This window comes from Adiantum capillus-veneris, chromosome 10 (assembly GCF_014529385.1).
Source record: "Adiantum capillus-veneris isolate H3 chromosome 10, ASM1452938v2, whole genome shotgun sequence".
NCBI classification, from domain to species: domain Eukaryota; kingdom Viridiplantae; phylum Streptophyta; class Polypodiopsida; order Polypodiales; family Pteridaceae; genus Adiantum; species Adiantum capillus-veneris.
The window spans coordinates 108,093,952-108,117,383 of record NC_140940.1 but is presented as its reverse complement, the minus strand read 5'-3'; the positions used below and the strand labels follow the sequence as shown (position 1 = coordinate 108,117,383).

Here is a 23,432-nt window from a genome sequence, read left to right as displayed (position 1 = left end):
AACCCGGGACCTTTCGACTGCCACACGAATGCCCTACCACCACGCTAGCCCGTGTCGCTGCCCATGTTGGCATGCCACATGATCACAGCCCTAGTTCACTGCATGATCCATCGGCTGAGATTAAAGCCACCTCGCCCCCCCAAATTTGGCCCTAGATCCCCTCTATTATTTGGGGCCCTAGATCCCCTCTGCGGCATATGGCCGTGCCATATAGTGGCGAGCCGCCATGCGGTGTGTAGGCCTAACTAGTCTTGCTTGGTGGGCCTTTGCCGTACATAATCTAATAGATATTGGAGCGTAGCTAGTTACTTGGTTAGTTGGTTGTGATTGTTGTCGCCTTGTGTTTTGTTGTGGTGACATGAGAAAATGAGTAGAAGCAATTGATAGGCACCAATAATAGCTCAGCTTGGGACTTGATTGGCATTGGAAAGAAGCAAGGTGTGTCCCATAGTGCTCCATATACGACAAAAGGGCTACTAAAAAGGGCAATGGAATCAAGCTGAAGGGTTGCAACTTGACCTACTTTCGTAGTTGTTTATAGGTTGCACCATTCAACCTAGTAATATCGACCATTTAGTTTCTAAACCGTGGAACCATCTTTAAGACACCCATCTTATCCTCAATCAAGCGTAGTTAATTTTCCTTTATTTCAAGATATAGGTTGAATTGCCAAATTGTGAGAAAAAAAATCCCTGTCTATTTGTTATATAGATACAATGATTAAAATTGAGCATGCACTGATGAGGAAAACATGTGGCTAAACTAAACTTAAGGAAGCTTTGAAAAGGAAGCTTTCAAAAACTCAAAAATACAGAAAGCATAACCAGACTATAAAAGTTGAACTACACTACTGACCTGATAATCATGTACGAATGTCATCCAATTGTGCAAGATGGAGGACAATGCTTGAGTCAAGCTACAAAATAGAAATGTGAATAGTTAAACATATCATCTTGCAATGAAACATCATAGACTGAAACTCCAAAGTATACAGTGCACGTCATGCAGGGGTGCCATACAACAGTATGGTTGAGAGCTGGCACTGTGGTCTCTCCAAAAATTATAAGAAATGGAAGCCGTGCCCTGCCCCGTAGCGTTTATGTGTAGCGCCAGGCAAATGCATAGTCATGGGGTGTTGGATACAAATAACGAACCTTGTAGTGATGTAAAGCCGGAGTCACGCTTGTGCAATTGAAACGTCCAGTGTTGTGAACATATGTCCTCCCTGCCAGACACAAAACGTGCATTACGACAAATACAAGAGATGTGGCACATTGATTAAGATTAAATAGAAGTAGATCTAATTTTATATTCTATGTCGAAGGTTCGCTACATAAAGAGTTATGGGTGTTTTTTGATAGATTTTCCCTTGTAAAAATTTCACTATCTCTCTCTACTCAATTGTCAACTCTTTCTCCTACCTTATACTTTAGCCATTTTCCTATTTGCAGTGTGTCCTCTCCTTGTAGACCAAGCAGGGCTTCTCCTCATTTATACAACTCGTCGGCCATGCAGTAGCATGCTATCATGTATAGGGTCTATTCTCAAGAAGCTAAACATGAGCACAGAGACATAGAGACACACACACATACATCCAAAAACGTCGAGAGAGCAAGGCACACATGAGAGGCAAGGCTGTAAACGAGGACTTGCGATATTCTCTCCTCCCCACGTGTAGTCGCCATAGCCAAATTTTGAATTATATAATCAGAGGCACGTTAGCATGGCGATGACAATTTTTGAGCCGGAGACGTGGTGCCCTTTCATCACCTGCGTCCCCGCTCTCTGCTGATCGACAAGAACGGTCCTCTCTCTCTCTCCCCTCTCTCTCTCGCAAAGCGTGGCCACATGTTGCTCTCTCTCTCTCTCTCTCTCTCTCTCTCTCTCTCTCTCTCTCTCTCTCTCTCTCTCGCAAAGAATGGCCAGAGACTTATATGAAGAATATTGAACTGCTGATTGCAACTGCCCTCTCTTTGCATCTGGTGAAAATAGTGCAGAGCTTCTTGGCCCTGCCAATGTTGGGCCCTTTGTTAAGCGAATATTTTTTACTTCAACTTCTCAATCTACCTTAGACTTAGAACAACAGGTAAATTTGCCAAGACGAGCACATCTTTACAGATTATCAACAAAACATCTTGGGCTAAAGCATTGCCACCAGGCAATTTGCACGAGTGATAACTACAATCATGCCACCACCAGGTTCAAACAAACGATAATCATCTGCAGCCTAAGGTGGCATCTAGACACAGTAAAGTGTGGGCAACCCAAACATGCCGGAAGCTCGTCAAGCACTTTTTGTGCTTTGGTGGCTAGCTTTGTGGTGCAGAATGAGGGAGAAGGATCCACGCAAGCACAAGTAAAACCCAGCGTCGTTTTTCCTGCGAGGCTTCTCGCCATGTGATTCGAGTTGTGGGCATGGCTTGGATCATGGGCTCAAAGATCAAGAAAATGACCTTTGGCTCACCAAGTAAATAGCGTCGCCGTTGTCCACACCTATGTTTGTCGAGGTCATACGTCTCCACTCGCAATTGCCGCCATCAATTGATGTTCAACTGATAGTGTGGTGCAAAGAGGGGTGATGGTTGCTATCTATGGTGTACTCTGCAAGTGGTTCTAGGGTGCGAGATTAAAGCAGATGGATTTGCAGCATGATGCTTTCCTCTTTGACGTCTCTACGTACATCAAGTGTGGAGCCTTGGAAGGTGAGGATAGAGGTCGAGGCGCTAAGACCGGAAGGCTAGCGGTGGGTGTGACTCGGAGATTGTCAATTGAAGTCAACAAAGGTAGGTTGTTTCATTATCTCCGCATGAAAAGCTTACTACATGCAATATAGTCATGTCGAATGCCTTGATCTCAGGCTATGCCGAGAGCACCCAAGGTAAAAATTCATGCATAGTATAGATCAGAGGATGCGAAGGCAGTAGGGTCCGCACCTTAGCGCTCTCTCTCTCTCTCTCTCACACACACACACACACACACACACACACACACACACACACAAAGAGTAGATAGAGACAAACCTGCAGAAAAAGATCCGAGCTGCTTGGAGAAGATCGAACTGGTTCTGAGCGCAATTGAGCAACGCAGCGTGCTTTTTACTTGTTTTATTTAGAGCTTTGCTAAACAGTAATCTTTTTTTTATAAATTAAATCTAATGCCACGTGGTGGCTTCTGCGTTCAGATAGTAGAAAAAGAGCCTTTGGCTCACCAAGTAAACAACTCACCTCTTCTAAATTCTTAAACTGTTGCGCCAAGGCGTACGGGGCGTTTTGTACCAACGTAGAGGATGGTTGTCGCGCACAGACGGGCTCGCGGTCGCGCCATCTCGGAGTGATCGTTTGGAAAGATTCAAAGCCAGCTGCACGACTTCAACCTGCAGAGGAGACTCTTGTGTGCAAACCTGTTGTGTGTGTGTGTGTGTTTTGTATTTGTGAGAGAGAGAGAGAGAGAGAGAGAGAGAGGGGGAGGGAGAGAGCAGATGGAAACATTCAGGCTTCCTTTTCCCACCAGTGTTCCCCATCAGCTATGCCCTACATGTATGGCACCACATTTTCCATTTTGCCCTCAACATCACGTACCCATGGGCCATCCGCCACAGCGGTATGAATCAATCTATTCAGGCCAGCAAGCACCACAGATGCATCATGGAGTCTTCAATCCACATTCGGAAGGGCCCTTTGGGCGAGGTCTGCATCCACTCCCCGACCCTCACTTTCAAGTTGGAAGGCCCACTGAATTGAATCCTCATCAATCTTACGTCCCACATGGTCATCCTCCTCATTTTGGAGAGGATAGGAGAGACAGGGTTCCTTATGGACCATTTCAATCAGGTGTTTCTCGGTTTCCTTTATCAGATGATCGAAATCATAGCTCTAATGGCGCTATGTACATCGATCCCTGGTTAGGAGGCCAAAATGCCCGGATTGAAGCGGAGAGGGACTTTGCTTATCACCAGCAGAGAAGGTATGCAGGGATGGGGGAGAGAATTGAATCAGGTGAACGCTTTCTGCCAAGGTTGCATGCAGCTGAACCGCCAAGAGTTGATGCAAATATTAGGATTCCAGAAAACAGGTTTGAAAGAGGTTTTAGAAGTGAATATTATGGAACTTCTGAAGATGCTAGGCTTGGAATGGACATGACAAAGCACCATTATGGTATGGCATCATTCAATAGTGTGGGTCATGGAAGAGGTGAATATGAGCCATTGAATGATGCGTTGGGAGATCATATGCATGGTAACAATCTCCCAAGTCATCTGAATGCGACTCAAGGAAGCTATGATAGTCACGGAGCTCAAGTATTTGTTTCAAACAGGCAGAAGTTGTCTACCGCAGGGGTATATAACGCACTGGGTGTAGATGAGAAATGCTACGAGTCAGTCAGGTTGCAGAGAAGAGAAGAAGAGGCATTGACAGATCAAAATCGGTTTTCACAGCCAGATGCAAAGAGAGAAGATGATTTGGTCCATCAACGTTGCTTTCAGACAGAAACATATGGGCACAGAGAAGAAATGCAAGCACAGGATAACATGGACGTCGCTCCTGTAAAAAAGGGCTTAAAGAGAAAACATGGGCAGCAGGCCCTGTCACGAGAGGAAGAGCTGTTGATAGAAAAGGGATTGTTAGATGATGACTTGTCTGAAGGTCAATTGCATGAATCTTTTGCATGTCAGGTGCAACAGGAGAATGATCAGTTCATGTCAAAGCACAAGCAAGGGGGCCATGAAGAGAAAGAAAATTACTATCAGCAGTTGGGTTATCAATCTTCTGAACCTTGTTCCGAAACGGGGACTCTGGGTAACAAGTTTGGTGAGCCTGGTGACAATAAGTATGAGAGCATGCAATATTCAAGGTCTGAAGGTGAAAGGAACAAAAGACAAGAGGTTGAAATGGAGAGAGGTGTACCAAAGTTCTTGGGGGACTGGCAGCCTGAAAATCTCACTGCCAGACAGGTGCCATTGAATGGTCCCATAGATATTAGAAAACCCTCGCATCTTGTTAGTAATCCACACTTCGACAGAGTTCAAACAAACAAGGACTTTTTATACAGGCAATATCTGGAGTGGGAAGCAGAGGAGAAACATATGGAAGCGTTGAGGAGGGCTGAAAGGCTCGCTAGAGAGATTCAGCAAAGGGAAGAGGTTACGGGTATATGTCAGCTAAGCAGTGGACAATCTGAATATTTATGCAAACAAGAGGTTGCGCAGGATAGTAGTATACAAGCTTACCACCAGCACCGAGAAAAAATCAGGGCAGAAAGTGCTGAAGCTAATTTGGAGCACAATAAGATAGAATGTGTATCTCAAACACATAGCAAGCCTCTTCAACATCAAACTCATCAAAATACAAGGTTTTACTCTGAAAGAGTAAGTCATTTTCATGAGGTATCCCAGATCAGGCTTTCCAAGTAGGTGATTTTGTGTAGAATCACAAGTAAAAGAACCTTTTTTGACATTGATTTGTACAGCTTCCGCAGCAACATGCAAGGGACAGTTTTGTACATGATGTCCAACTTGCAGAAGCTTATGGACAGTTGCAGCCACGCCAGCATGATAGTTTGGTGCAGCCTCCGGCTACGTCTCCGCAGGTTGTAAAATTCACTTTCTGTGTAATATCACAATTAATAAATGTGGAAACTAACAACCTTGAAGTGCCCCATTGACAGTCACAATGGCTGAAGGAACAAACATCATATCAACCTCATCTTGGACCTCAACGCAACAGCCAGCCCTTATCGCATCATGATCAGCAGTCAACATCGTCAAGATTGGTGCATTCACTTTATTCTCGGTCTGCTGCTGAGGAGCCGTGTCAAGAAAGGACGGATAGGGGTTCTTCACTTTCTGTTCACACCCAGCTTGGATCAGGCATAGCCCATGATTTCCCTGGCAGTTTTCCTCCATTACCAAGTGCTGCTTCTGTAAATCCACCGCCACCTGATTCACCACCACCTCCGTTACCTCCCAGTCACCCTCCTTTTAATGAGGCACCACCTCCCCCCCCAACGGTTGCGGCATATCCTTCTGCCAGGTGGAACACTTTACAAGGTTCACTCGAGAATTCACAGCAGAGGTTACCTCCTGATAGCCAAGGACTGCACGATTTTCACTCAGTACATATGGTTAGCCACCAAAGCTTCAGTGTCTCAGTTTGATTGAACTTGGCTTTTTAAATAACGATCTTGTGCCATTGGTACAGGGAGTTTCTCAAGCTCACCATCTTTCTCAATTTCATCCTCAACCACTTCAGCCATTAGAAAAATCAAAAGTAGTTGATGCTGTACACGTCTTTCGGAACCCTAGCCGTTTGACAAGGCCAGATAGATTTGTGGTGATACTTCGTGGCCTTCCAGGTTGGTCGAAAGATCTGGCTACTGATAGGTCATGATGTAGTGTTCTTGTACCGCGATATCTGAATTGCCTTTGTTTTATAGGTAGCGGCAAAAGTTATTTTGCAAAAGCATTGCGAGATGTTGAGGTAATGAATGGAGGAAGTGCTCCTCGCATTCATTCGATGGATGATTACTTCACCTGCGAGGTAGAAAAGGTAAGGGTTCTTGTAGTATGTTGTAGATTGAATTGTATGCTGATTTCTGTTTAAACACTTAGATCTGTTGTGTGCCTTGTAATGAAGGAGGAAGAAATAGAAAGTGGTTCAAGCAGGACTAAGAAGAAAGTAGTCAAGAGGGTGATGGAATACTGCTATGAACCTGAAATGGAGGAGGTAATGTCAATGGATGCATGCAAAGTTCTCTATTTTAGATGTCTGTAAAATGTTGCAGAAGAGCTTCTCCTTTGCTTGTGCTTTTAAAGGAATTGGACTAAATTTCTCTTAATTATTGGACGACAATTCTCTGAATTGTTGCAATAAGCAAATTGCTTTGTCTTGGCAGCAGACACTCATAGACTTTAATATATATAATATATGTATGACTATATCGTGAAAATAAATTTTTCATGTCTGCGGGGCTGGCTTTGTTATAGATGCACGATGAATGCCCTTACAAGGAAATTGCCTTGGCAGCAAGGCCTATGCAGTGGGTATGTTGTAGAAGTACGATTATAGCACAGAAAATAATGAGGGGGTCTTCAGCAAGGGCGATGCAGTTTTCAAGAGAAATGAAATGTAATGTTACTGTCGCGTGACACATCCAACCCTATGTGTCCGTGGACAAGCTACAGCATGATGAGGGTTCAGTCAGTCTAGATTTAGAAGTGATCTGGCACTTTTGTGAGTCTATTCGTAGACCGTGCATGCCCAGTCACTTAGTGTAGATGCATATCCTCTGGTTGCACACAGCATGATCATCAGTATTCCCATCAGAATCCATCAGATTTCATCGGGGGAGATTTCCAGTGCATTTAGCCTATTTTACCTATTTTTGACATTTTTCACTTATTATTTTTCAGTGACTTTTGTTGGAAAGTAGGTAGGGCAAATCGAGTAAGTTTGTATATAAGCAACCCAAGGCTAGCACAAAATGGCAGAAGAGGCAACATGAGCCAAGCTCAGCAGGCAACTTCTCAAGCAAGAACTTGGCGGCGATTTTCCCTCCAAGCAGAGACCCCCCCATGCTAGTGTTTTCTTCATCAGCATCCCCTAGCGTTTTCTCAACAAGGCATCATCGCCCTAGCCTGCATCAGCCTTGTGTTTTCATCAAGACATAGGACCACAATACCCCCTTGCCCTAGCGTTTTGTATCAGCCCGGAAAGACCAGCAAGCTAGCGTTTTTGGAGACACATCAACCTAGCGTTTTTGCAGATCACAACGTTTGCAGATTTGTAGCCTTTGCAACCTCAGCATGCAGCGTTTTTCAGCCATGAAGAACCTGTAGTTTTCAGCCCCTAAAGAGTAGCAGATTCAGCCCCAAGAAACCTCAGTTTTCAGCCCTAAAACCTGCAGAATTTCAGCGACAAAGACCCACAGAAACAATCCCAAAATCAGCGTTTTTGGACTAGCCGCAGATTTCAGCCCATAGCGTTTTTAGACAGCAGATAAAAGATTGCAGATTTCAGCTCTAGTGTCGGCCTCATCATCCCCGTCGTCGTTGTCAACATAGCCTAGACTTGCATCAGTCTCGTACATACCATTTGTACTAGTTTGTATAAGTAGACCATTGTCGCCGACGAGAGTGGGCCTTCGCAGGAGGGTTTTACATCTCTGGTGTCGTATCTCTCTTCTCTCTCTATCTCTCAGTCTCATACACTTGCACGCAGTGTCCATTCACTTTGTTTGTGATCATAGCATTCTCTCATTAAGAACGAAAGGCTCTCCCTTCCATAAGACTCAAGAACCCAAGAACCCAAGACCCTCAAGAACCCAAGTTCCTCGTGAACTTAAGAACTCAAGACGTGCAAGAATCCAAGTTCCTCGTGAACTTAAGAACCCAAGACCCCAAGAACCCACAAGAACCCACGACTTCAGTGGATGGTCATCACTCGAAGCGGAATGGATACTTCGCTTGGAGGTGATGAGCATGAGAGAGGCGAAGAAGAATTTTCCCCACCGGGAGGTTTTTCCGACCCTCCCCCTTCCCCATCTACGACAAGGATTGCACTAACTCCTAGGAAGGAGTTGCTGCAGTTGTTTCTGGACAGAAAGTTAGAACGCGAAGAAAGAGAAGCAGAAAGAAAGGCCTATCAAGAAGAAATGGCAGCCATAGATCATGACTACGAAGAAGAAATGGCAACCATAGAGCGTCAATACGACTTGGAAGAAAAAGAAAGTCAAGCAAGATTTGATCGCGAGAACAAAGCAAGAATGCAAGAGATGTTGCCACTCTTTTCTCAAGTTCAGGCACAGATGCAAGAGATTCGAGAAAAGGAGACTCTCAATCTCTTCTTCTCCAAAGCAAGACACACAGGATTTGCATGATTATGAGAAGCATGATGAATTGAATGACAATGATAAGCATGTTGAATCGAATGACAATGATAAGCACAATGATTTGAATGATAATGATGAGCATGATGATTTGAATGCCAATGATTTGCATGATGATTTGGATGTTAATGATGAGCATGATGGTTTTCATGATCAAGATGTGATTTCTCACGAGCATGATGAGTTGCATGAAGAGGATGTGATTGTTCACAAGGATGATGTGTTAGTGGATACTTTCTCTAGTGAAGCTAACCTCATTGCAGATTCGATCAGTCACGAAGAACCGATCTTGGCTCTCGAGCCTAGGTCCAAAGAACCCCCTCAGGAAGAACCGATCTTGGCTCTCGAGCCTTGGTCCAAAGAAGCCTCACAGGAAGTATTATGTGTTTGCATGGTTGATACGCACGCATTGTTCGAATGTTTCATTCATGATCGTTTCTGTATTTTAGTCAGCATCTTTATGTGATTCCCTTTTTTAGGCATGACATATTGTACGTTGAGCATATTCCACTCCTGAATGAGCACGAATGTATGCGGATTTTTCATGAAAAGCTGAAAAGTATGCATTCAAGGAAGTCACATTTCATGTCCCTTCCTTGGCATGACACATTTGTAGAAAGAGCACATGAAAGTATGAGCACAAAGTATGGGCATTTTCGTTGTGAATTGCCACAATTGATTGCTTTAGATTAGAAAGACAAGATTCGATCTCATTGTTTGCAACGGTTTGGCACTCCGTCTATATGTTCATCTGCATTGCATGCACAGTCTTTTATGAAGACAAGATTTTTTCCAGTCACTTTACATGGAATAGGTATGTTCATGTTTTTGTGTTGGAAGTGGTTTCAGGAATTTTCAGCCATGGAGAAGAAAGAAGCATGACATTCGACGAAGTTGAAGCAGCGAAGAAGCCACAGAAGACTTTGTCTCGCTTTCGGCGCGGCCCAAAGAAGCAAGCATTGCAGACCTTTATGAAGTTCAAGTACCGCACGGCCCACACATCAGAGTGGGCCGGCGCAGAGTCCCTTCCAGGATTCCGGATGCTATTGGCGATCTCCCTCGACGCCATAGAGTTTGGTACTAGTACCTCACTTTGAAAAGGAGGGGATGTCACGTGACACATCCAACCCTATGTGTCCGTGGACAAGCTACAGCATTATCAGGGTTCAGTCAGTCCAGTCATTCTAGATTTAGAAGTGATCTGACACTTTTGTGAGTCTATTCGTAGACCGTGCATGCCCAGTCACTTAGTGTAGATGCATATCCTCTGGTTGCACACAACATGATCATCAATATTCCCATCAGAATCCATCAGGGGAATATTCCAGTGCATTTAGCCTATTTTACCTATTTTTGACATTTTTCACTTATTATTTTGAAGTGACTTTTGTTGGAAAGTAGGTAGGGCAAATTGAGTAAGTTTGTATATAAGCAACCCAAAGCTAGCACAAAATGGTAGGAGAGGCAACAGGAGCCAAGCTCAGCAGGCAACTTCTCAAGCAAGAACTTGGCGGCAATTTTCCCTCCAAGCAGAGATCCCCCCATGCTAGCGTTTTCTTCATCAGCATCCCCTAGCGTTTTCTCAACAAGGCATCATCTCCCTAGCCTGCATCAGCCTTGGCGTTTTCATCAAGACACAGGACCGTAGTACCCGCTTGCCCTAGCGTTTTATCAGCCCGGAAAAACCAGCAAGCTAGCGTTTTTGGAGACACATCAGCCTAGCGTTTTTGCAGATCACAGGTTTGCAGATTTGCAGCCTTTGCAACCTCAGCATGCAGCGTTTTTCAGCCATGAAGAACCTGCAGTTTTCAGCCCCTAAAGAGTAGCAGATTCAGCCCCAAGAAACCTTAGTTTTCATCCCTAAAACCTGTAGAATTTCAACGACAAAGACCCACAGAAACAGTCCCAAAATATGCGTTTTTGGACTAGCCGCAGATTTCAGCCCATAGCGTTTTTGGACAGCAGATAAAAGATTGCAGATTTCAGCCCTAGTGTCGGCCTCGTCATCCCCGTCGTCGTCGTCAACATAGCCTAGACTTGCATCAGTCTCATGCATACGATTTGTACCAGTTTGTGCAATCATAAGTAGACCACTCTCGCCGGCGAGAGTGGGGCCTTCAGAGGAGGGTTTTACGTCTTTGGTGTCGTATCTCTCTTCTCTCTCTATCTCTCAGTCTCATACACTTGCACGCAGTGTCCATTCACTTTGTTTGTGATCATATCTCTCATTAAGAACGAAAGGCTCTCCCTTCCATAAGAACAAAAAGGAACCTTGAGCACAGTTCGGAGCACTCATCTTGAGCAAAGCGCAAACATTCATTCCGCTTCACCTAACAGTTACATTAAAGTTTAAACGTCTTCGAAAGGCCAAAATGACCTGTGAGACCCAAAAAGTTACATCTCGGGAGAATCTGATTAAGTGTCTGGAAGAAGCTAAGAGAAACTGAAACTGAAAGCAAAAAAGCTAAAATAGAACTGTAGGACACTATGAGGGGGTGACTAGGAGCTCTGTAGCAAAAACAAAGATACAATCTCAGGAGGGATGAGGAGAGAGAGAGAGAGTGTGTTTGAACACCTTCTATAAGCACAACTTTGGTATGAGCTATTGGGTGAACCAGACCTTGCAGAGAAGAGGTTATCTAACTAGGCAGAGAATTTTTGTTGCTATCTGCGATGCGGTGAAGCATTGCTGAGTTGCAATGATGAGGACCTGCTCTACAGTGCCATGTGACATTTGTGCCCTGTGGAAACGGTTTGTCTCCTTTAATTATACTTATCCTATTGGATGCAGCTTAGCTTCAATGTTTTTGCATAGTATTTGTGAATGCTCTGCTTTTGAATTTGTACTTATCCTTTTTGATGCAGCTTAGCTTGAATGTTTTGCACCTGAAAAACGGTTATTATTGTAGTAACTGTGTCTATGTTTGTAATTAGTTTTTTGGCATTTCTTTTGACAGGCTTATCGTGCTAGCATGCTCAAAGCTTTTAGAAAGACACTGGAGGAGGGCATGTTCAAATTTGTCGTTGGTATGTATCTTGGAATGAGGTTATTGAAAATCTTGTAAAGAGGGGAGGACTCTTAGCCTGCTTAATTATTGTTTTATCCCGTCCTGGCAAGCCGTATGTACCTTTTTTGGTTTCTCAGTATTTTGTTGTTCAAGTTTGTATATCTTAGGGTTTGTCACAAGCTCCCTTAACATTGGTCTGGTTTTAAAGATGGGGCACTAATTACGTGAAAAGTTATTCGTGATGACGGCCTTTGGATGTTTTATAGGCATTTCTGCAAATACTTGTATTTACACTGCTCACAAAGCACAGGTACATAGTATGTGCACACACACTGACATTTGACACATGTATGTGGTTTGCCAATTGTGTCAATCTCGTACATCATAAGGGTTTCTCAAATGCATCTCTACTGTCGGAGTATGTGCCAGTAGGCAAGTGTATAACAGGAGAATTTCCTCAGAGTTCTGTTTGAGCTAACCACGGATGCAGTGCTGCTCGGAATATTGACCGTCTTGATGTCTTTCGCATGTGGGCCTCATCTTAGTGGATGACCGCAATGTGCTGATAGCTGATTTTGCTCAGTTTTGGGCAATTGCGAAGGTAAAATGTCTTACCTTTTACAAACTGAGGATGCTGTCTGATTTGCATGTTCCATGTTTTTTCAGCTTCAGGGTGTTATTTTAGGAGAGTGGGGCGGTCTCCTGGTGAGACAATGTTTTGTATTGCCTGTCTTGCTTGGGACTAAGGAGAAAGTGAAAGGCTTTCGTGGTTGTTTCCTTGTACATTGTGGCTCGTGTAATAGACTTTGTAGAGCCAGCTTTCTTTCTTAGGTGTGTAGAGGTTAGCTTTGTCACAGTGCTTGGTTTGCTTTGGTTATAACTGAGCTTGGCGTTTGAGACTTGCAAGGCTAGAGTTATTGAAAGAGACGGATCTCTTTTGCAACAGTATTGAGCTTGAGTTCTGGACTCATCAGCAGCTTGCATATGTTGCTCTCTTGTCCTTTTCCTTGTTTAAACTGCAGTTTTAATATATAGCAACTGCAGCATTGGGATCACAAAACATGTCATAACTGGACTAAATTCAGTTTTGTGCGTGTCGGGAACTTCTCAACTTTTGTGTTGGAATTTGGGTGATGTATTGATGAATTTTGAGCTCCTGGGCCTAGTTTTCAGATCAACTTGTAAATGTGGAAGCTTTGTTGGTGCATTTCCTTTGTTCTGACATTTTAGAGGGAAAAGCTTTTGAGTTGTTTGGCTTTGTAAAAGTTTCTGTTTTATTTGAAAACTGAAGCTGCTTGTCATGAGATTCTTTCTTGATGCCAAGTGTACTTTAGATGTTTTTCCTAACCTGTAAGTATATTAAGTAGGATGGAGTCTGCACAGGGCCATGTTGCTTTCTTGGATTGATGTCTCTCATGTGCATTACAACTCTCTCATTTGGGTATCTTTGCTTCTTGTTTTGGTCATCACACTAGCCCACGGGCGTCGTCGGGCCCGGCTCCCCTCAGCCTGCCAAAGGGTCACTCCCCTCGGTGGGTCTGGGAGTGGAAGGGTGTAGCTCTCTGAAAGAAATCTGTAAGCTGTGACTGTCCCCCCCCCCCCCCCCCCCTCCTTTCCCGGGGGTCTCTGTAGGTGGCTGCAGAAGTGTGTCCCTGTGCCTCTGTATCTCTAGCAAGTAGCGGCCCAGCTGCCTCTGATCTCGGGAGTGCATGATATCTCGGAAGGTAGGCTGCCCTCTGAATAGGGGCTCGCATCGGCCTCTGATATCCGCATAAGCTCTGCATGTGCAATCAAAATGCTCCTTGCTCTCCACTTCCTCTCTGCATACTCTACACACTCTCTCCTCCATGGGAATGTCATGAGCTCGCCCCACCTTGATCTCTAGTCTCTTTGATGACACTCTTGAGTTGACCAATCGCCACCTGTGAGCTGTGTGGCATGTAGGTGTCCATATAATGTGGTCGTTGTATGAACCCGTCCTCCAATATGGTAAGAAAATGGTCACTGTAGTGCCACGCGTGACATCTTCCGCCGGAGGGGAGATGTGATCCAAAACTGTTTGAGAGATGTGATCCAAGTTTGTCTGATATGGAGCTAGCTAGATTGATGCATTTGCATGGTTGTACTACCCTCAACATATAGACATGCACATTTCCCTAGTACTAGAGCTCCACCCATCCCCACAGATTTCATCACCCACCAGACGTCCTTCTCTCTTTTATTTTGTACCAATCTGAACTATTTTGTCTTTTCCGATAGACAAAGGACATACACACATGTATACTTGATTTGTCTCATAGGCAGACTTCGGCCTCACATAGACGTAAAAAGCTTTCTTTCTTTCTGGGTTTTCTTTGCTTCTTGTTTTGGTCATCGCTCTTTTATTTCTTCTCTCTTCAAGACCCTCCATGTTGACTGATCGTCCAACCGTTTCCTGCAATCACTTGGGTCTTGAATGACGTGTCTCCCTTTGGGCCGCTGCGAAGTTTTGTTTGTCCATCAAAGTTTTCTGCTTTTGTCTTCAATGCATGTTTTGTTTCCTCCAAAACGTTCTCGCAATGTGTTTTTTTTCTTGCCAGAAAAACTAGCCGATTTGTATTATTGAAAAGCCCCTTCGATGAAAAGCCAGGCGAAAAACCTCTCAAAAAGAGAGTAAAAAGTGCCCTAGCAATCTAAGATGACAGCGGCTTCTGAAAGATGGGCATTCCCACCAAAAGCTCGCTCTGCAACTGCATACCAAAGACCGAGACCACCAGAAAGCCCTTAGAGGTGATATAGAGCAAGGAATGGGCTGCCATGGCAGCTTCTCAATGCTGGGCTAAATCTGTGAATTGGTACCATGAAAACCATAGGGTTGAGGAAAAGCAAAAAGGAGGGAACAACTGGCATCACCGAGAGATCCATCGAAGGAAGCCATAAGGGATGGCCAACAGAGCTCTAGAGTTGCACCAATCAAGGAGATGTCAACCAAGGTAGAGGACAATGTCACAAGACGGGCACCACGTGCCAATAGAAAAGAACAGATTGAACAAACTTTTAGCACTTCAATAACAACTAAACTGAGAGAGAGAGAGAGACGACACGCGACACGGAGTGGCGGAATTCCACCCCAGAGAGTATTGGCCCAAACCTTGGCGCCCCTTTTGGTATTTCTCTATATTGCATCAACCCAGTACAAGCCGGCACTCTAGACTTTGCACCTTCTCCAAGAAGCATGCCAGAGAATGAGCCCATGGCCTCTCTGTGGTATGAAGCTACTCAACGACTACCTCGACACTCCCCCCGCAAATAACCTAAAAAGGTCCAGGCCATGAGTTCAGAAACTGTACAACCAAACACTCCCCAGACTGCGGCCTGCGTCGCTTGGAGGTTCAAGCATACAACCAGACGCTCCCCAGACATCCCGTCTGCGTCGTTCTGAAGTTCAAACAATACCAAAACAACATTTCTCACTTCTCCACCTGGGAGTAAAATCATCAATCAATGAAACCAGTATCTAAACCAGAGTCAAACAGTTCAAATCGGCACCAAGATAGGTTCAAAACAAATACCATCCATTTCAAACAAATTTCAAACAAGATCACCAAACAAGTTCAAACATAACTCAAACTTAAAAAGCAATCTCGACATCAGTTGAGCTCGAAAAGTCGACTGACTTTCCATCTTGAAACCTGCACCAAAAATTAGGGTTAGGTTTCTTTCATAAGGTTGTAGCCGACCGCAACACAATCCACAAACTCTTGAATAGTCGACAAGCAATGTTCCCGTGTCGGTGATGGTAGTCCCAAGACTTGGCAATCACACTAGACCTCCGAGGTTATCAGCTTGAGAAGAGACATCTGCTGAGAGATGTCTAGAAATTTCAAGTTATTATTTGCTAGGGTTTCCATGGCAAGGATTTCAGGATACCCCACTCTGCCAGAAGTTGCACTTTGAAGGAAGTTGTCAGAAACCATATAACTTCGGGCAAAAATTTTCTTGAAAGCTTGCCAAGTCCTTGGGGTGTGCAGCTTGGTAGCTATAGACATCAACATCTGCAGGGCATTGCTTTTGAGAAAAACGGTGACTCGAAACAAATCTTGGATCCTTCTTTTGCAAGTGATCTTTATACCCTGTAAGACATGAGCAGTGAAAGACAGGAGCGCGCCTGATGCGCGATGAAGTAAGGGTGGGAGGGGCTAATAAGCCCGGGGTCGGGGGTCGGGGGTCGAAGATACTTCAAATAGCTAATAAGTTTGGGGTCGGGACTCGAAGATACTTCAAATAAAATTACATTAGTCTCTGGTTTGCTCTGTCTGCTCTTTTGTAGGACCGTTGTGCTTTCAGAAAAGCACACCTAATGCTCTAATACCACTGTCACAAGACGGGCACCACGTGCCAATAGAAAAGAACAGACTGAATAGACTTTTAGCACTTCAATAACAACTGAGTTGAGAGAGAGAGACAACACGCGACACGGAGTGGTGGAATTTCACCCCAGAGAGTATTGGCCCCAAACCTTGGCACCCCTTTCGGTATTTCTTTAAATTGCATCAACACAGTACAAGCCGGTACTCCGGACTCTGCACCTTCTTCAGGAAGCATGCTAGAGAATGAGCCCATGGCCATCATATTAAAGGCCCTAGGCCCCAAAAGCAGTTTTCATGAAAAGCCTTCAAACTCAAAAGCATATGGTCCAAAAGCAATGCCCAAAATCTGCCAGCGTAAATCACGGAAATCCGTACAATTGCCACATCAACAATCAACGCAAAATATGGAAATCCGTACGATTGCCACGTCAGCAATCAATGCAAAATGCAGAAATCCGCATAGTCTGCCATGTCATGTGAGTGCGCGTGTTCGGAAGCGTGAGAGAGGAGAGAGAGAGAGAGACAATAGACACAAACGCCAGAGATGGTGAAGAGGGGGTGATCAGCCCCCCATGACTACCATGAGCAGAAGACCCTCAGTGCAATCAGTATATGATCTCTGTGAGATGAGAGATGTGGAAGTGGGTACCCCCCTGGCCCCATAAATAGGTGCCCAAGGGGAGGTAGGGCAAGGCCTGATGAAAATCCCCAGACCCAACAAAAAAATGATATATGGAAATATATGCGGGCGCTCGGACAAAAGTGGGCGGCCGGCCCCAAACTCGGGCGGCTGGACCAAACTATGGGGGGCCAGCCCGGAGACATACTAGCCGTACAAGTATGCCCTAGACCTGTGAAGTAGCAGAGTGGTGTAAGTCTAACACGTCATCAGTCAGTGGGAAAACCGGAGCGTCCGTACGGCTGCCACGTCATCAACTGCTGCACAAGCCTTTGGTGTGTTTGTGTGTGTGTGGGTCCTGCTTTATTTTAATTCCTTTATGTCTCTTGGGCCCCATCGAATGGGGTCCCATAAGTTGGTAGGACTTCTTCTTCTTCTATTGCTTGTTTTTCTTAGGGTTTAGGCCCCTCGGCCGGGATCTGCAAGTTGGCTCCGTACTTCAGTGACTTGACACGTCAGCAATTTGTGACAGACAATTCACTCGCTGAAGGTGGCTGCTGAATTCCAGAGCTGGGGAGGGAACTCTAGGAGGGCAGTAAATGAAACTCCGAGCCTCACTATAAGACATCCGTCAGGCAAAACCTGGAAGAGGGATAGGAGCAGGAAACCAGACACACCACAACACTTCACACAAAGAAAACAAAATCACAAAATACAAAATTCGAAAAACAAAGAAACAGGTAAAATTAACGAAAAACTGAGAACCATACCAATGAGACATGCTTCACCCACGTAGTCACACACAACAACTCACACCCACACATCCACCCAAGAGCAAGTCTGAAAAGTAAAAATGATAACCAAGCCTCGCTCACCCACACCAAAACACACCGACACACCAAAGCAAGGAAGAACAAGGAAAAACAAGTAAACAAAGATAACACTACAAAACCACAACAAGCAATTGAAACCTACTTCATACGGGGCCATTGAAGGCAAGCTGGTCACAGGCTGGCTCGTTGAAGGGGACAGTGGGCAGCTCTGTCGGCAACATCAAAGGCAAGCACGGCAAACAAACACCAACATGACGGATAGTAGATGCATAACCAGGGGTTTTACCAAAATACCACCACCAAGACTTCCAAAACTGCTTGGCTGCATGCGAAAGTCGAAGCGGGTATCAAAACCCTAGTTGCGCAGACACACACAGAGTCTGATGAGAGGAGAGGCTAGCCAGTCTAAGAGACGGATCACAGACTTCTTTAGAGCGGACACTGGGCAGCTGGAGGAGCAACTACCACAACAGAGCTCACATTCTCCTCACACCAGAGGCATGCTGATCGATCGAGCGACCGAGCTAGGGAGATCCAGACGTCCACGAATGGGAGGACTACACAACATCGATGGAGGTTGCATCGGAGGATTCCGATCATTTTGGCCCGACATGCATGACGCCCAGTCAGACTAGTCACCATGGAGGAGATTGATGAGATCCCCCAACGACCGATGATGGATCTCCTGTGATTCAGCTCTTTTGAGGATTGTGCACCCTGCTCATCTTGTACCAACCTTTGTATCAGCTCTCACATTGTGTTGTATTATCCCTCATTCACTACTTTCACCCCCCTACTCATATCCTACTCTGTTCAAGCTAGCTGCTTGGTTCACATCTAGTAGTTTAGGATTCTATAGTACCCCTTTATTCAGTACCTTTTATTTTTGGTACTCAGACATCTAGTAGTTTAGGATTCTATAGTACCCCTTTATTCAGTACCTTTTTTATTTTTGGTACTCAGACATTGTATCAGATTCACCGCGTTGTAACTTTTTGGTCTCATAGGTCATTTCGGCCTTTTGAAGACGTCAATATAACATTTTATTTCATTCTCTCTCTCTCTCTCTCTCTCTCTCTCTCTCTCTCTCTCTCACGCGCAATGTGCTTCTCATGGTGAGGCGGTTTTCTTCTCTTCTGGATTGCCATTTTGATGATTTTTTTTTTGTGGGATGGTTTGTGAGCTTGCCTATGGTTTGTGTCCCGTGCACCTCATAAGAACTGTATTCAAGGTAACATTCTGGTGTGAGAGCACTTCAGGGTACAGAGTCAAATTCTTGCAGTGCATTTTCCTTCTAATTTTTGTCTTATTTGTGACAGAGATCTGGCTATGAAGCATACATCCTTGAAGCTCCTTACAGTGATGTGAAGGTAGCTGTGTTCTAGTATTGTGGCTTATGCAAGCTGCAAAATTTATCTTAAAACGTTCTACTAAATCGTTTAATTTGTTTGTTTGCTTGTTAATTGTTAACTCACTTTTCACAGGGTTGTGCTGCAAGGAATGTTCATAATTTCACAGAACAACAAATACAGTCTATGAAAGAACGTTGGGAATCAACACCTTCACTTTATTTGAAGATGGACGTGTCGGTATGATTGTAGATTATGACCCTACTTTTTCTGATTCAGCACCAAATCAGCAGTTTTGCTCATGAAAATGCTTGAGCCTTGTGTGCAGTCTTTATTTCGAGCTGATGACCTGAATGCTCAGGATATAATTGAGGTGAAGTCTGCTTTCATTGTGCAATGCACAGTAATTTTTGTTTAAAGGCATTGGAATTGCTGTTAAATGTTGTTGGCTAGCTAGATGACTTTTGATAACCTTTTCGGACACAGGTGGATATGGATGCAGATGATATGGAGCGGGATCTGGAGGAAGAGGAAGAAGAGAATAATCAGTCAGCCCAGGATCATCCTTTGTCATTGGACTCAGGTTTTTTGATTGGTCTTTTGGTTTTATTGTGATGCTGATTTATATTTGGCTTGCTGTTTTTAGTATATTGTGATATGTGGGAGGCACGTTACTTGTGTAGGGCCAACGTTCATTCATGATTTTAAGAACTTTTATTCATCAGTTGTCTTTTTTACCTCAAATGGAAGTGGTAGGAACGATAAGCACAAGATGACTGAGAAGTATATGCTGTGTAACTATGAGTCAGTGGCCTTGGTAGATGAGACTGCAGTTATTTGTGATGGGTAGGCAATGTTAGAGAAAAGTTGAACCAGAGTTTGTTCTACCATGTGCTAGTTATGAGCATAGTGCAAATGGTCATCCAGGCAAGCTGAGGAAAGTGACAAGTTGAACTAGTGCAAATGGTAATCCAAGCAAGCCAAGCAAAGCGACAAGTCGAACTATAGCATCACAAACGATGAGTATTCACCTTGTGCTAGTTATAAGCTTAGTGCAAATGACTATCCAGGCAAGGTGCCAATTGAGTTGCTCTACGGTAATCAAGTAATATATGCTGTGAAGCTTGGTAGTTATGAGCGTACTATAAATGGTTATCCAGGTCAAGTTGAGGAAAGTCGAACTATAGCATCACTAATGGTGCTTGTTAAATTAGGAGTGTAGTGCAAATCGTTATCCAGGCAAGGTGCGAGTTGAGCTGCTCTATGTAGTATCCTTCTTTCAAATTTAAGCATCTCTGAAAACATTCATAGCTTCTACACTCCTAGTCATGGATGAAAGTTCTTCAATTGCTCCTTTGTAATCATGTATGCTGAAACTGGCCCAACCCGCAGGTAAACTCAAAATGTAACCAAAGAGTTTTGTTGAGATTTTTCACAGCGTAATGACACAAAGTTCTTATGACCAGTGACATGTTAATGAAGTCCAACACTTCACATGTAGAACGTCAGAGAGTGGGAGAGAGAGTGATCCTAGATTTGCCCCCAAAGATTGGTGCCCCTTTTGGTAGTTAGGTGATTTTTAAATGTCCAAGATAAGAATTGTTCTCTCATTAATTCATTCCTTTGTACCATATAATTGGCTTTGTCCCAACGTTGAGGCATACAAACTGGTGCGCACGCATCAAATTTCAGTGCCGGCTTGCTCAAACACAAGCCATGTCCTTGGCCTGTTTCACATTGGCCATGCATTATCCAGGGACCTCTGTCTGCTTGCCCATTTCAAGAGCTTTGGGGGATAAGATAGTAAACAAAAAATAGTTTAAATAAGATAAAAATAGATAGAGGCCAAGGGACACCTTCTGATGGCTTACAAGGTCATTGTGTGCATCCAAGGTCCTTGCTCTAGTGATTTGATAGAGAATCTTTAGATCTTCATCCTAGCATGAAATACGAGGTCCCACTCTCAACCTAGCAGGCTTGAAGAATGTAGTCCGATTGTATACACAGATCTTTTTCTTCAGAGGGATGTGAAACAACAAGATGTGCATAACTATTTAAGGACCGCTGCCACATTTGACTTTTTCTATAGATGTCTCCAACAGTGACTTGTCTTCGAGAGCAATGTATACCTTCCAAATTGGATGACGTATGTAGGTAATTTGTATATCAGAAACTTCTGCTGCGGCATTTTTGAGGTTAGCAGTGGCCTTGTACTCATTCCTGAAGTTTACATAATATAAGCTTGCTACGCCCATTACTTGGAGTGCAGACGGATGCGGATGTCAATGTTCGATGTTGAGGTTACTTTTTGAGAAGTTAATTGCCCGTTGAGGTTGTGATAAGTGGGTTGGCTAAGTTTCTTCGTATTTGTTTCTTAATTATGTAGAGTGTGTTGCAAATGTGGGCACCAAAGACTATGATTCTCATCACGTGACTACCATGTGCACACAATTTTTTGGCTTACAGAAAGACCAGTTTCTGGGGATAGATGGGAGGACAAAGTCGATCCTGAAGAGAAAATTCCATTATCGGCAAAATTTAGGCCTCCTTTGAAGGTTGCGAGCCACACTGGAACTCGAAGAAAAAGTACTGACAATGCTCTTTCAGGGCTTATGACAACCTATGGTAAAAAAGATAAGTTTGTGCATTGGTCAGACAATCAGGTAATTGGTGGGGATTTTTTCTGCATTCGTTATTCATCAAACGATCGGTTTCTGATTATTTTGGCTTTCGCATAGGGCGTGAAGGGAAGCTCAATAGGTTTCTCAATAGGTTCTTCGTCCCATAAGACATCCTCTCTTGTCATTGGACCTGGTCCGGGTTACAATGGAGTATGTTCCAATTTTCAACATGAGGAAAGTTTTATAGATTATCATCTTGTTTTTTACAATTTGAGTTGATTATTGGATCCAGGTGTCGAATCTGCCTGTCACGGGGGATGATCCTACTATAGAGAACCCTGAGATGAGAAAGAGTAACAAGTTTGTTGAGCAATTACGAGCTGAGCAAGAAGCTTTTAAGGCTGTTTTTGTGGGGCGCCGTCAGAGGATCGGAGGAATGGATGATGAGTTAGATGATTAGTTAATGATCTGCTATGACTCGAGTACTTGCCGCCTGTAGAATCCTCAGAAAAAGGCTGTGTTTTGATTCATGTATTTGATTGCTCATATTCTTGTATTTGGTTCCATTGTTTCACTGTATGCTGGTCCCATTGTTTCACCGGGTTCTGGTGTTACCCATGTAAGAAGAGCTTGTGGATGCTTGGCCAATTATTACGCCCTGGTTTTGCCCCTTGTAAGCACGACTTATGTTTTCATTTAAAGTGGCCTCGGCCGGTATCGACAGATGAAATGTTTCTGCAGCTGGCTAATGCAATGCATCTCTCTCAGACATTATATCAGATTCACCAATTGTAAGTTTTTGGTCTCGTTTTTGGTCTCGTAGGTCACTTTGGCCTCTCGAAGATGTTAATATAACATTCCATCTCTCTCTCTCTCTCTCTCTCTCTTACTAGATCAGTGTCCTTTATGCACAGTCTATGGGATACACAGAGGCAGATATACTAGATTGGCTCTTGAGTCTTCTAGACAGTTAGCGATGCAAGGAGATGCATCATGTTGGTATGCGCAGATGACCTCATGGTTTCAGAGGCATGGTCTCAGCATGGATAGATTGCCTGCTTTTCAGTATTCCCTAGATGCACCCTCCCTGTCAGTCACACGGACGGAGAACACTAAACTCATTCGGCAGGATCTAATACAGCTGGACACCAGGAGGACATGGGTAGAGCAGGAGGACATGGGTAGAGCCGATGCAGGAGTTGGGCACGAAGATGGCTTTTTACAAAGAGCACCTTCTCCAACTTTTGGGAGATGGGTTTGTGACTCGTCCGAGCTACATGGACACTCATTTGTCTCATGGTCTGCGATGTGCTATTGGTCAGATTCGCACATCCTCACACCAACTGGAGACTGAGACTGAGACGGGTAGATTCAGAGGGATACCGCCGGAGTCTAGGATATGTCAACTATGCGGTAGAAAGCCAAAGACAGCTACACTACATATGCCACTGCACTGTGTATTATGAGATACGAGGGCGCTTCCATTGCTTATTCAGGGAGGGTTTTGGACCCCTAGATAGAGTCGTGAGGTATCAGGATCAGAGATGCCTTGGCTTATATCTACTTGAGCTACACCGACATAGAGATAGTATGTTGAGGAGACATGGAGCACGACAATCGTAGAGATCACATACTTCTTTGGATCGAGGGAGCCAAGAGACCAACCACCAGCATAGGGTTGTACCCGCATTCATACGAGAGGCACCCTCATTGATAGGGTGACTGAGCTCGGGAGATCGAGACGACCACGACCGAGACACAAGAGCACAC

General features: G+C 44.3%; 1 protein-coding gene across 2 annotated transcripts; it reads left to right on the top strand.

Moving 5' to 3' along the window:
* The first annotated feature begins 3,232 nt into the window (after positions 1 to 3,232).
* Positions 3,233 to 22,441, top strand: LOC147449436 (P-loop containing nucleoside triphosphate hydrolases superfamily protein). Of its 2 annotated transcripts, none has more exons than XM_086521887.1 (15): positions 3,233 to 5,365; positions 5,467 to 5,586; positions 5,665 to 6,120; positions 6,198 to 6,351; positions 6,433 to 6,545; positions 6,633 to 6,722; positions 11,841 to 11,910; positions 12,437 to 12,492; positions 19,012 to 19,062; positions 19,177 to 19,281; positions 19,370 to 19,414; positions 19,528 to 19,624; positions 21,508 to 21,704; positions 21,780 to 21,872; positions 21,955 to 22,441. In XM_086521887.1, the coding sequence occupies exons 1-15, from the start codon at positions 3,479 to 3,481 to the stop codon at positions 22,120 to 22,122; spliced, it is 3,702 nt and encodes a 1,233-aa protein (XP_086378013.1). In that variant the 5' UTR covers positions 3,233 to 3,478; the 3' UTR covers positions 22,123 to 22,441. The 2 variants fall into 2 exon arrangements, with proteins under 2 accessions (XP_086378013.1, XP_086378012.1); XM_086521886.1 differs by having other exon boundaries at positions 3,233 to 5,383.
* Positions 22,442 to 23,432: the final 991 nt, after the last annotated feature.

Bases quoted from the DNA above. Each gene is read 5' to 3' on its own strand.
- LOC147449436 (XM_086521886.1), top strand. From the start codon at position 3,479: ATGGAAACATTCAGGCTTCCTTTTCCCACCAGTGTTCCCCATCAGCTA. The intron at 6,121-6,197 runs GTTAGCCACCAA...CCATTGGTACAG, and splicing joins ATTTTCACTCAGTACATATG to GGAGTTTCTCAAGCTCACCA. The intron at 19,282-19,369 runs GTATGATTGTAG...CCTTGTGTGCAG, and splicing joins ATTTGAAGATGGACGTGTCG to TCTTTATTTCGAGCTGATGA.